The sequence below is a fragment of the Salvia hispanica genome, chromosome 3 (genome assembly GCF_023119035.1).
Source record: "Salvia hispanica cultivar TCC Black 2014 chromosome 3, UniMelb_Shisp_WGS_1.0, whole genome shotgun sequence".
Classification (NCBI taxonomy): Eukaryota; Viridiplantae; Streptophyta; class Magnoliopsida; order Lamiales; family Lamiaceae; genus Salvia; species Salvia hispanica.
Window position 1 is genome coordinate 24780766 of NC_062967.1, and position 13759 is coordinate 24794524.

The following is a 13759-nucleotide window of genomic DNA, read 5'->3' on the forward strand; positions in this document are numbered from 1 at the left end:
CAAAAAGAAAACAATGATTACTTTGAGTAGGTCAATATTTACGCGCACGAAAATCTTCTAAAATAGCACTACTACCCCACCAAATAATTAATCTTAATGTCAACGATCCACCATTTCAGTTTCATAGCTGTATTAGCAAGATATTCACACGATGCCACGACAGTTACATACACCAAATATTATTATAGCATCCTTTAAACACCACCTTCTTTTTAATCAATTAATTCATTTATTCATAGTATGAAAAAATCACATATGTACAACAAACACGGTGTAATCAAGCCTAATTTCAGAATTTCACTCTTTACTCCCTCCTTTCCACGATAATTGTCACTTTTTTCATTTTTGTTCGTCCCATAATAATTGTCACACTTCATTTTTTACCATAACTGATAAGTAGGTCCCACATTTCACTAACCCACTTCCCTCATATTTTATTATAAAACCAATTGAAAAAAGTGAGTCTCACGTTCTACTAATTTTTTCAATAATTTTTCTTTACCTTTCTTAAAACTCGTGCCAACAGTACAGTAAGAGTGACAATTAGTGTAGGTAGGAGGGAGTAATTTGTAAGAGCAACTCCAAGGAAAGAAGGTAAATGAAAACGGTATATCATGTTTATACCTTCTTAAAAACAGCAATATAACTTTCTAAAAATCAATCAACTCTAAGGTATATAAAAAGACATATTATTTTTAAAAAATAAAATAATAGTACAAAAACATTAAAAAAACATAAAGTGTAATATACCTTCTCAAATACCTCTCCCTTGGAGATGTCTTTTTTAATGAAAAGAAGGTAAATATGGTATCGTCTGAGAATGATTTTTCATTCTCAAATGAAAAAAGGTATAATACTTTCTTAAATACCTCTCCTTTGGAGAATGATTTTTCATAAAGAAGGGATAAATATGATAGTTATATTAGTTTACCTCTCCATTTACCTCTTTCCTTGGAGATACTCTAAGAGCATCTCCAATGGCAGGCTAGCCACCGGCTAGCCGATTGACGTGGCTAGCCGATCGGCTAGCCGAACCATTGGAGTAGGCTAGCCGAATTTCGGCGAAAAAACCGGCCAAGGCTAGCCGATTGCGTGTGGCTGGCCGATGCGCTGGCCGCCATTGTGGCGGCCCGATCGGCCAGCGCTATTTTTTAATTTTTTTTAAATTTTTTTTTTAATTCTTTTTTTAATTTTTTTTTTAATTCTTTTTTTTAAATTTTTGAAAAATTATATAAATGCGATTTTCTCTATCTCTAAATTTCTGTACAAGAGCAACATCTAGCGATGGACAACAACAACTAGCCCAATACAAAATTAAGAAACATGTCATACCGTCGGGCCGAGGGCCTCTCCGCGCCCCCGGACCCACACAGCGAGGGGGCGTCGCCCCCCTTGACCCCCTGACTCGCTGACCGGCCGGCGAGACCCCCTTCGGCTAGCGGCGAACTATAACGGATTTAAGGCATACTAACATTTTTTAATGTATTTTTTTAATAAATTAGTGAGGAGTAGAGTGGGGCGGTGGCTCGTGTGTGGAAGCCCGGATTTTTTTTTATTATGTATTTTTTTTTATTTTTAGTTAATGTACTTTTTTTATTTAAATAAAATTAATGAATTTTCCCGTATATGTCTCGTAAATTTAATTCGGTAATTTAATTGTGATTTTAATTCCGTAAATGTAGTATATTTTGAATTATTTTTATTGCGGCTGGCCTAAATCTGATGTGGCAGGTGAACTTTTAGTGCTGCTGACGTGGAAGGGAGGAAGAATGGCTGGCCTATTGCTGGCCTATTTAGCATTGGCGATGCTCTAACATTATGGAAAAAAGGTGGAGAATAAGGCATAAAAGGCGGCTGCATCTCACATGGTAAGACAATCCCCATTCACGCAGAAGGTAACTTGTTTCTTCAACACATCACACCAATCCCACGCTCTCTCATCTATAAATACCCACATCTCCACCACCACCACCACCACACTCCTTCCCTTCTTCTCAAGATCTACATTTCCTCAGCGAATATGTCGTCGACGCCAGCGAGCAAGGTGGTGGCGCCGCTGAAAGATGAGCTGGACATCGTGATCCCGACGATCCGAAACCTGGACTTCCTGGAGATGTGGAGGCCCTTCTTCGAGCAGTACCATCTCATCATCGTCCAGGACGGAGACCCCTCCAAGACCATCCACGTGCCCGAGGGCTTCGACTACGAGCTCTACAACCGCAACGACATCAACCGCATCCTCGGCCCCAAGGCCTCCTGCATCTCCTTCAAGGACTCCGCCTGCCGCTGCTTCGGATTCCTCGTCTCTAAGAAGAAGTACATCTTCACCATTGACGACGATTGCTTCGTGAGCCTCTCTCTCTCTCTCTAATCGATTATCGATTGCGATTTTTTTATATTTGATCGAGTTTCGGATTTGGATCTGAGTTGTTTGCTGTGCTAGTCTTCTTCGGTTTGGGGATCGGGGAAGTCAACGGTCAATGAGAATATGCGAAGAAGAATATCTTTATTGATTGCGAGAAAAGTGTTTGTGTTTGTTTTCAATTTGATATTTTGTGTTTTTTTGGCCCACACGATATCTTATTTTTAGTCACTGCTATGATTTCTTGTTTTATTGTTTTAAAAATCCATTCTTTAACTTATAATACTCTTTGAAAATTGGTAGACTTGTGTTATTGAAATAAAATTTGATTTACATGTATGTTTTTCAAGTAGTACTCTATTTCTTATCTTAGCATGTGAACTTGATGGTTAGCGATAATTGGGGAGGTGAACCACGATCAACATTGTAATTGCTTCATTGCCCCATTTGATGTAGTGTTAGAGAAGATTAACCAAGAAACCAATCTTATTCAAGTAATATGCATATCTGAATTGGACTGGGGTTATTATATAGGTGGCCAAAGATCCAAGTGGTCAAGATATCAATGCATTGGCTCAACACATACATAATCTGCTAACTCCAGCGACACCATTCTTCTTCAACACATTGTACGACCCCTACAGAGAAGGTGCTGACTTCGTCCGCGGCTACCCCTTCAGCCTGAGGGAAGGAGCGCCAACTGCCGTCTCCCATGGACTCTGGCTCAACATCCCTGACTATGATGCCCCAACCCAGCTTGTCAAACCGCGAGAGCGCAACACTAGGTTCGATGGTGGTTCACATTTTTCTTGGTAAAAATCGCGGCTTTGAGTCGTTCTCATTATTGTCTGTTTTTCTTTGCAGGTATGTCGATGCTGTCCTGACAATTCCTAAGGGAACCCTGTTCCCAATGTGCGGAATGAACCTTGCCTTCGACAGGGAGCTCATTGGCGCTGCCATGTATTTCGGTCTCATGGGCGATGGCCAGCCAATCGGGAGATACGACGACATGTGGGCTGGCTGGTGTACTAAGGTTTTTGTTTACTTATACACTGTTAAACAAGTAAAAAGTTATACCTTGAATAGCTGAGCTAAATGTGTAGATATATTTGCAGGTGATTACTGACCATTTGGGTCTGGGGGTGAAGACGGGGCTTCCGTATATCTGGCACAGCAAGGCTAGCAATCCATTTGTGAATCTGAAGAAGGAATACAAAGGAATCTACTGGCAAGAGGATATCATCCCTTTCTTCCAATCTGTTGTTCTCCCCAAGGAATGCACGACCGTGCAGAAATGTTACATTGAGCTGTCGAAGATGGTGAAAGAGAAGCTCGGCCCTATCGATCCCTACTTCCAGAAGCTGGCCGATGCTATGGTCACCTGGATTGAGGCGTGGGACGAGCTCAACTCTGCTCCTGTTGCTGATGCTGCCAAGAAGGATGCTTCTTCTTCATCCAAGAAGTAGAGAGGTTGACTACTTCTAATAGAGATGCATTTCAAATTATTTCACTCCACAGTTTTACTGCTTTGAGTCATTTTACTTGCTATGTTTGTTTAAGTTTATCTATTTAGACGGAATGCGATTTAATAATACATATGTATTTTTTTTTTAATTTCGACTCCTTATTTTGATGAGTATATCAGCTCTGTCTGGTCATTGTTAAACTAGTTCTCAAGGCATTGCTTTTCCATCAAATTGCAACTTTTGTAAATGTCAAGTCAAAATCTCACAATAATTTACTACTAATAAAGTTCAAAATTCGTTAAAAAGTGTATATCAGTGTAGTTCTAAAAAGTGATATCTTAGTCTCTTAATACATGCATGTCCACCCAAATAGTATTACTTGGGCGCGTAAAACTTAAAATCCCAATTAATAATGCAATATATTCGTATGAATTAGATTCATTGTTCGTTAAGGTCCGGTGACATAATTTTTATAGTATCACATTCCAGACGCATTGGTGCTTGAATGGTTCTCGGTTACTCCCTCCGTTCCCGATTAAGAGTCACACTTTGATCGGGTACGAGTTTTAAGAAATGTAAAGAAAAGTTGGTTCACCTTAGAATCAGAGTGGTTTTCCAGATTTTGGTTTTTAAGAATTGGCGGTTCACTAATTTTTAAATTTATCAGTTCTTTGTGACTTAGTATCATTTATATCACTTAGCTAGGATATTGATTTCCATATTTTGTTTTTAAATTGCTACCGTGTAAATTCAAGTGATTCCTTCTCAGAACAAATAACTTTAATCATGATGGAGTAATAGAATTTCTTCTTTTTTTGCTCTTTAGATTTGGCCAAGGCAGTTTTAGAGAACCACAGTCAAAATCTATCTCGTTGCACTTGCCATTCTGTGCTGTACTTATTTTATGCATCTTCTTCATATATACTGTTAATTGAGTTTGTTTTTTTCCTATTTTTATGTGCAAGTGAAAACAGGTTGAGGTGTTTAGCACCATGAGTGTGAGATGGCCAAGGATTTTGACACCAACTTATCTCTCACAGCTAATACGTAGCCAGAAAAACCCATTAAAGGCTTTGGATATTTTCAATGAAGCTAAGACTAGATATCCAAGTTACCGTCATAATGGTCCCGTATATGCTACCATGATCAAAATGCTTGGAGGCTCGGGTAGATTGACTGAGATGAAAGAAATCGTTAATCAGATGAAAAAGGACTCTTGTGAATGCCAAGATTCACTCTTTGCCGACATAATCAGAACTTATGCTAGTGCTGGTTTGTTTCATGAAGCTTTTTCTCTGTTTAATAGTCTTTCTGAATTCAACTGTGTGATATATACAGAGTCTTTTAATACTCTGTTGGAGATAATGGTGAAGGAATCCAAGCTAGAGACATGTTATCAGTTTTTTGTGGAGAATTGTCATGGTTGGGAAATCAAGTCTCGAGCCCGTCCCTTGAAATTGCTGATGGCTTCTCTTTGTCAGATGCACCGTTCAGATCTTGCACTGCATGTTTTCCAAGAAATGGGCCATCAGTGGTGCTATCCCGATAGGGGTACATATCGGATCTTGATGAAGGGTTTGTGTGAAGACAAAAGATTTGCTGAGGCAACTCATTTGTTGTATTCTATGTTTTGGAGGGTTTCTCAGAAGGGTTGTGGTTCTGATGTGTCAGTATACAGAATGCTGTTGGAGTCTCTATGTGACAATGGACACGCTGGAGAGGCTGTGGAAGTACTTGAGAAGGTCTTGCTGAAAGGCCTTCGGGCTCCGAAAAGGTACATGAAGCAGCTTGATTTAAGCGAGTTCCGCTACAGAGATGATGTCAAAACTTTGATCAATGAGACTTTGATCAGAGGTGGAGTTCTAAGTTCAGATGGTCATAATACGATGGCTATTGACCTCTATTCAGAAGGAAAATTTGCTGAAGCTGATAAAGTGCTCGAGGAAATGCAAACAAAAGGCTTCAAACCATCTTTGCCAATGTATGAAGCCAAGATAGCGGCACTATTGGAAGCAGGCAAGGTGGATGAAGCAATGCATGTAGCTAACAAGGAAATGATTGAGAACAACTGTGTTCCAACACTGCGGTTACACAACATGGTGATAAGAGGACTCTGCAACAATAGAGAATTAACCCGAGCTATGAGGTACTTGGAGAAGATTTCTAGACAGATTGGCTGTGTTCCTAATAAAGAGACCTACTCCTACCTTGTTGATGGATTGTGCGGTGATGGAAAATACGTCGAAGCTAGTGAGGTGTTGGAGAAGATGTTGATCAATGCGCACTGGCCTGGCGAAGAAACGTACAATAAGATCATCAAGGGCCTTTGCTTGATGGGAAAGACATACAGAGCTGTAATGTTGCTGGAGGAGATGATTAGCCAAGCTAAAATTCCTCAAATATCTGTATGGTATTCCTTAGTATCTACTATTTGTTGTGAGAGCCACCATAGTGATCAATTGTCTATAAAACTAGATCACTTCTAGAAATTGCTTGTTTTAGCTATTTTATACATGAAATTATAATACTGTCCACACACCAATAAAGTGTTGCAGCAGAGAAGTGAAAAGTGGGCCTGATTATAAGACAAGAAAAGACGCATTTACCAATATTGTCAATATGCATATGTTTTAATTAATTTAGCAACTTTGTGATTGTAGCAATTACTAACTACTTTCACTACCTTATGATTGATTTACTAAAATTCACCAATGTGTGCTGATTCAACATGTATTAAAAGTAGTTAATTACCTCATGATTGATTAATTTTAATTTTGAGTTCATCATCCAAATTCCAAACACTTTGTCAAGAATGCAATGAATCTCATAACCTACTCAGACCGTCATACGATTAACAAAAATTATAGTTTATGATGCAAGATCATAGACAAGTAAAATAATTTCAAAGATATTCATATAACTCAAGATTACTTTGATTTGTTGCTTGATACATGAAACCCTAAGTACATAAAAAATCGAATTGGAACGAAGAAAAGAACCCTTGTATGTTCACATAAGGTTTGTTACTCTCCAATTCAGTACAATAGGGAGCATCACAGCAGCAGATAGTAATGCTCATAACTCTAGAAACCAAGGGTGTTTGAGGGCATCGTTGGCAGTGATCCTGTGGTAGGGATCCAAGGCAAGAAGGCTGAGCAGCAGATCAAGTCCGGTGGAACTAAGCAGACATCGCATCGCTTGCATCGCGCGGCCGAGGGAGGAGTGTATGAGGCTCAGCTGCTGAATCTCCGAATTTCCCGGGAAAAGCACCTTCCTCAGCACCAGTTCCGCCATTATGCACCCCACCGACCACATATCTACCGCGCTCGTGTAGTTGGTCTCTCCCATCAGAATCTCCGGCGCTCTGTACCACTGCGTCACCATACCCGGCGTGTACGATCCCGAGCCGTTCTCCCACCGCGAAAGCCCGAAATCACAAATCTTGAGGCGATTCCCTTTGTTGGTGAGGATGTTGGCGGGCTTCAAATCACGGTGCATCACGCCGTTGTCGTGCAGAAAGCGGACGCCATCCAGAATCTGACACATCATGATTTTTAGTTGGGGCGCAAAGAAAGGCACCTTCCTCGCCGCGATCAGCCTGCTGAGATCGCTCGGCAGAAACTCCATCACAACGAGCACTTGCTCGCGCTCGTCAACGGTCACCTTCTTCAACTCCACGATCGAACGGTGGCGAGGCAGCGACTGCAGGATTTTGATTTCACGCAGGGTTGATCGGCTCAACCCCTCCAGTTCGTGCTTGATCGCCACGATTTCGCCGGCCTCCGTATCCCAAGCGCGGTAAACCACCCCGTAAGATCCCCGGCTCACCACATTAAGGACTTGGTAGCGATTCTGATGGTGCTGTGGTTGACGATGAGAAGAAATCATGGCTTGATGAGACTGGACGAGAGACATGGTTGATTTCTTTTGGTAATGAAGGTGAATGAATTGGGAAGGCTGAGGGCTTATATAAGAATTAAGATTACCATTGCGCAGCGTTTATTAAACTCTGCATTCTATAAGGAAAGTTTCCTTAAATTAGTTTCCTTGTGCAAAATATCTGGACTTCTAACCTTGTTTATACTACATTAAGTAGCTTCATAATATGGTAACTAGTGCTGCCAGCACCGGGAAACTAGAATTGTATAAGCACATCCAAATAATTTTGTATTAACATGGATATGGAGTAATTAAATTGAATAAATGAATTAAATACTTTAAAATTCATAAGTTATAGTTAAAAATTAATTAAAAATTGTGCGAAAAGTAAAAACTAATTAAATTGAAATAAATGACAATATAAAATTAAAATTGATACACAATGTTATTTTAAACACATAAGGAATGTACACAACCTTTATAAAATTAAAAATAAAAATACATAGTACAATGAAATGATACTCCAAATGAAAACTTTTACTCATACTTTGTCCCCCTTTTCTTCTTATCTCTTTTATGTTCTCTCCTCTCTCTTGCATTTTGTCTTTCTCTCTTCTACTTTATCTACTTTTTTTCCACTCTTTCTTAGAGCACTCCCAATGTCACTCCCTTATTTCTCCCTAACTCCTGCCACATCAGCGCCACATCAGCATCACATTTTATCCCCAGTTTTTAGCCAACTGCTACATTGGTTTCTCCCTTATTTCTCCCTTATTTCTCCCTAACTCAACATTTCATTTTTACATCATTATTTTTTATATTATTTAATTTTCCCTACAAATGTATTTAATAAATAGACTAATAATGAACAATTCATCATTGTATTAATCATTGAAAAATATAATACAACGAGAAAAAAAAAACTACAAATAAAAAACGCAAATAAACAAAGATTTTAAAAAAAAAAAACTAAGACGGAGGGGCCGGAGGGGCGTCGGGATCGAGGCCCATCGTAATCTGCAGGCTTTGGATGCATTTCCAGAGGGCCGCCTTTTCTTCAGGGGTCCCGCCGCCGGTGAAGTACAGCGTGTACATCTGCGTCAGATTGGCGACATTGCTCGAATAAGTGGCTTTTTCTAAGTCGATGTGGGGTTCCGACTCGACTTCCGACGTTGTGCCCTTCCCCTTCCGCCTCCCCTTCGCCTTCTTCGCTCCCTCCGGGTGCTCGTGCGGACCATCCCCACTCAAGTCGATGTGGGTCGCGCTCCCCTCGCTCTCCGAAACGCTAAGTCGCGAGTGCACCGATTTCCCGTGCAGCGCGACGTGCATCCCCGTCCGGAATTTGGGGAGATCCTTCAGCTGATCGTAGATGTTCCAATACTTGAACCCCTTCGACAAGTACTTGCCACAATACCTCTGCATGGCCTCATCTCGGACCATATGCTCGTTCTGGCCACTGGGCATGTTCGCCAACAAGTTAGAATAAATACCGTTGAAGTGGCCGCAGTCCCTCATGAGGCGCTCCCAATGCCGACGGATCGCCTCGTTGCCATGGTCCTTCATTGAGGCGGTCTTGTGGCTCCTGTACTTCGCGGCAACCCGCTCCCAGAATATGATCTCGGTCCCGGTAGTTGCTGCGCTCCGCGTTCGTGACGTGTCCGCCCGGCGGGTGGCTATCGGCTCGGACTCTTGCGAGTGTAAGTAGTCCTTACCCGCTTCGGCCTCTCATCGGAACCCGTATCGAGTCGCAGCCGACGACGCCGGCGCCTTCCCCTCCCGCTCCTAGAAGGCGGCTCGGTGGGCGTTTCTTCCACCTCGAAGTCCTCCGCGCTCGGTGTCGCGGCCTGAGATTCTTGGTCGCCTGGGGTTGATCCGGGGTGTCGAACTGGGGCCGATACACATCGTCGGCTGGAGAGGGCATTCTGCCGGCGGGAGTTGAAGTACGGAGAAAGTCTCCGCGCCGGAGGAGTCTGCAACGGAGACGGACCCGCGTATGGAAGTTGGCCGGGAGGAGAACCCATCGCCAACAACGAGTGCATCCACTGCTCGTTTGCTTCATCCGTGTTGGGAATTTGTGAACTCGACTCTTTCCCCTTACCCTTACCCGAGCGGGAATTTTTCTTCCAAAAGCTCATAATTTTTGGAAGATTGATGAAGATTGAAGATTGGGAGAAGAGATTGAAAATGGAGAGAATGAAGATTGTGGGTGATGAATGGAGGAAGTGGAGGAAATATTTATAGGGGTGGGATGTAAAAATAGCCGTTGGGCCGGAAAAAAAAAAAAAAAAATTTAAATATCGCCGGATTATCGCCGAGCGTCGCCCACAGTGGCCGGCGATCGCTCGGCGATAATCCGGCGAAAAAACGCCGGTTGGCGAAATATCGGTAAGATTATCGCCGGATTATCGCCGATTTCACCACAACGGCCGGCGATAATCCGGCGATGTTCGGCGATTTTTCGCCGGATTTTCGCCACCCCCATTGGGAGTGCTCTTACTTTACCTATTTCTCATTAAAATCTATGTCTTCCACAAATTAGACTATTTTTTATAGACATAGGGAGTATTTTTTTCCATGTTATTGAATTCTTTTTACATTTCACATTTTTTTTTATTAAGTTTCGCTCTTTTTCCTTTTTTTTTTATAATATCTTATTCTTCAGGAGCAAAGTTGAAGGATTAGAAAAAAGTACTGATCCAATCACAATTACGGGTTAGAAAAATTTACCGAAATATCGATATATACTATAAAATACTTCCTCCGTTCATCATTAGAGCATCTCCAAGGGGAGAGATAAATGGAAGAGTAAAGTCATATAACCACCATATTTGTCTTCTTTTCATGAAAAATCATTCTCCAAGGGGGGAAGAGTTTGAGAAGGAATTACACTTTATGTTTTTTAATGCATTTTGTACTATTATTTTATTTTATTTTTAAATGATATAGCTTTCTATATATCTTTTTCCTTTGGAATGTATTACATTTTGGAAGGGTATATTTCACTTTTTGAGAAGGTAAATAGATGATATATTTTTTTCATTTACCTTTCCTTATTGGAGATACTCTTAGGAGTCTCATTTATGGGCAGCACGGTTTTTAAGAAATATTAAGAAAAATGGGTGGAAAAAAGTTACTGCAATAAGAGTGTTATAGGGGAGTGTTATATTGTTAACTCATAACTTAATTGCTAACTATAACTAAATAATAGCTATTAGATATTCAAATTAAGGGTTTAGATCATTAATCCCTAAATGTCAATACGATCAACGAAAAACGTCAATAAGACCATAGGATTAATTTCAAAAAATATCAATAGGAGTATTAATGTCAATTAACTACATGTTTAGTTATAACTAATTTTTAAAAGAAATCCCAAAACTTTAAATTCATATAACATATATCAAATTAAAAATAATTTTATAAGGATTCCAACGATATCATACATGCATATGTTCCGACGTCAAATTTTGAAAAAAAAATTGAATTTTTTTAATTTTTCCGTATAAGCAGAAATGTCAACATACTATATAAAATATGTCAATATAAGCAATGAGTTAACATTCTTAAAGCATTGTGTTGACATTCTCAAAGCATTGTGTTGATATTTTCGAAAAACTATATTGAAATTTTCATCCAAAACCCTAATTTGGAGTTTTTTTTTTATCTTTTTCGATTTAATTAATAAAAACGAATATTACATGTGGCAAATTGTAGACCACACGTTTTCTAAAATCCTATGGCCTTAAATGAGTTAGCAATTGATCACTCCCCCTCACTTATATATATATTAGTTTTAAATGAAATGTGAGTGGAGTGAGTTAATGGAAGGCGGGATCCTATTACCATTTATGGTAAAAGTGAGCCGGAACTCCTATTCGTGGACGGACTAAAATAGAAAAATAGGACTCCTATTTGGGAACGGAGGGAGTATCAAAATTTTGGTATAGCTTGATTTTTGATACGGTACGATATTTTCTGAAAAAATTTGGTATGATAGCATTTTGAATTTTCGTTTACCGAAATATATCAACATGTATCTAGTATTATGGCATTCTGAAGCTGGAAGTCTCTCCCATCAGTTTTCTCAACTAGACATGCAATCAAAGGATGTTTCTTATCACATTCTAGTCATTTGGATTCTTGTGTATTTGTCCATTAGTTATTCTAGGATTTTGCTCCTAGCTAGGATTTCTTGTGTTATGTACAAGCCAAAGCCAAAGCCAAAATGAAATGAAGTTGATATTTCTCCCTCAACATCTCCGCCACCCCTATAAATACCCTCCCACCGAATTCCTTCAAGGCCACCACGAATATGCCGTCGACCAAGGCGGTTGCGCCGCTGAAAGATGAGCTGGACATCGTGATCCCGACGATCCGAAACCTGGACTTCCTGGAGATGTGGAGGCCCTTCTTCGAGCAGTACCATCTCATCATCGTCCAGGATGGAGACCCCTCCAAGACCATCCACGTGCCCGAGGGCTTCGACTACGAGCTCTACAACCACAACGACATCAACCGCATCCTCGGCCCCAAGGCCTCCTGCATCTCCTTCCAGGACTCCGCCTGCCGCTGCTTCGGATTCCTCGTCTCCAAGAAGAAGTACATCTTCACCATTGACGACGACTGCTTCGTGAGTCTCTCGATACTGATTTTTACTCCCCAACAAAATGTCTCATTTCACTTTTACTATTTTTAGTGTGCAGAGCTCATTCAACACACGATTGTTATAAAATGAATGTATAAAAGTAGGGTCCAGTTAGACTACCTTTTACTGATGTGTTGTGAGTTGGAATGGGATAATTACATAGGTTGCAAAAGATCCAAGTGGGAAAGATATCAATGCATTGACTCAACACATACAGAATTTGCTAACTCCAGCAATACCATTTTACTTCAATACAATGTATGACCCCTATAGAGAAGATGCTGACTTCGTCCGTGGCTACCCCTTGAGCCTTAGGGAAGGAACGCCAACCGCCATCTCCCACGGACTCTGGCTCAACTACCCCGACTATGACGCCCCAACTAAGCTTGCCAGACCGCTACAGCGCAGCACAAGGTTAGATGGTGGCTTACATTTTTTTGATAGAAATCGCATCTTTGAGTCATGCTGGTATGGACTTATACATTTATTTTATTCCGAAAGTGAGCTAATAATCTTTATATTGGAATATTATTTCACGATTTATTTTAGGATCTAAACCCTCTCTTCCATCCCTCTGGAAGAAGAACAAATTCTCGAATTAATCCCAAATTAATACGTACCATTGTTTTCATTGAAGGTATGTGGATGCTGTCCAAACAATTCCTAAGGGAAACCTGTTCCCAATGTGCGGAATGAACCTTGCATTTGACAGGGAGCTCATTGGCGCTGCCATGTATTTCGGTCTCATGGGCAATGGGCAGCAAATCTGGAGTTACGGAGACCTGTGGGCTGGATGGTGCACTAAGGTGTTTGTTTATGCGTACTATATAACACTGTTGAAACCAGGAATAAATCATACCTTGAATAGCTTATCAGCTAAATGTGGAATGCGTGAACATATTTGCAGGTGATCGCTGACCATTTTTGTTTGGGGGTGAAGACGGGGCTGCCTTATATCACGCACAGCAGGGCCAGCAACCCATTTGTGAATATGAAGAAGGAATACAGAGGAATGTTCTGGCAAGAGGAGATCGTCCCCTTCTTCCAATCTGTTGTTTTCCCCAGGGAATGTACGACCGTGCAGAAATGCTACATTGAGCTGTCGAAGATGGTGAAAGAGAAGCTCCTCCATCTTGATCCCTCCTACTTCCAGAACCTGGCTGATGCTATGGTCACCTGGATTGAGGCTTGGGATGAGCTCAACTCTGCTGCAGCTGCTGTGGTTGCTCCTGTTGACAAGAAGGATGCTTCTTCTTCAGCCGATACAAAGGAGAGTGAGAGTTGGTATTCTAATTATATAGAATCATGTCTTGGGAGAATTCGAATTGATAATCTGTCCAAGTGGAACTCGCAAAGGTTTCATTACACAAAACTGAATCAGTATGATGAATGAAGTTCGTTAATTTC

The 13759-nt window shown here is 40.8% G+C and overlaps 3 protein-coding genes across 4 annotated transcripts; 2 read left to right on the plus strand and 1 right to left on the minus strand.

Annotated features, from left to right (window-relative positions):
* Positions 1–1876: 1876 nt before the first annotated feature.
* LOC125214642 (UDP-arabinopyranose mutase 1-like) lies at positions 1877–3976 on the plus strand. Its single transcript, XM_048115754.1, has 4 exons — positions 1877–2347; positions 2897–3147; positions 3227–3395; positions 3478–3976. Exons 1-4 carry the CDS (start codon positions 2021–2023, stop codon positions 3826–3828), a joined length of 1098 nt encoding a protein of 365 aa, XP_047971711.1. The 5' UTR covers positions 1877–2020; the 3' UTR covers positions 3829–3976.
* A 461-nt stretch (positions 3977–4437) lies between these two features.
* LOC125214641 (pentatricopeptide repeat-containing protein At1g05600) lies at positions 4438–6348 on the plus strand. Of its 2 annotated transcripts, XM_048115752.1 has the most exons (2): positions 4438–5100; positions 5167–6348. In XM_048115752.1, exons 1-2 carry the CDS (start codon positions 4821–4823, stop codon positions 6312–6314), a joined length of 1428 nt encoding a protein of 475 aa, XP_047971709.1. In that variant the 5' UTR covers positions 4438–4820; the 3' UTR covers positions 6315–6348. The 2 variants fall into 2 exon arrangements, with proteins under 2 accessions (XP_047971709.1, XP_047971708.1); XM_048115751.1 differs by having other exon boundaries at positions 4438–6348.
* Positions 6349–6880: 532 nt separating this feature from the next.
* LOC125214644 (cyclin-dependent kinase G1-like) lies at positions 6881–7810 on the minus strand. Its single transcript, XM_048115756.1, has one exon. The coding sequence runs from the start codon at positions 7741–7743 to the stop codon at positions 6904–6906; it is 840 nt and encodes a 279-aa protein (XP_047971713.1). The 5' UTR covers positions 7744–7810; the 3' UTR covers positions 6881–6903.
* Positions 7811–13759: the final 5949 nt, after the last annotated feature.

Bases quoted from the DNA above. Each gene is read 5' to 3' on its own strand.
- LOC125214642 (XM_048115754.1), top strand. From the start codon at position 2,021: ATGTCGTCGACGCCAGCGAGCAAGGTGGTGGCGCCGCTGAAAGATGAG. The intron at 3,148-3,226 runs GTTCGATGGTGG...TTTTCTTTGCAG, and splicing joins CCGCGAGAGCGCAACACTAG to GTATGTCGATGCTGTCCTGA. The intron at 3,396-3,477 runs GTTTTTGTTTAC...ATATATTTGCAG, and splicing joins GGGCTGGCTGGTGTACTAAG to GTGATTACTGACCATTTGGG.
- LOC125214641 (XM_048115751.1), top strand. From the start codon at position 4,821: ATGAGTGTGAGATGGCCAAGGATTTTGACACCAACTTATCTCTCACAG.
- LOC125214644 (XM_048115756.1), bottom strand. From the start codon at position 7,743: ATGTCTCTCGTCCAGTCTCATCAAGCCATGATTTCTTCTCATCGTCAA.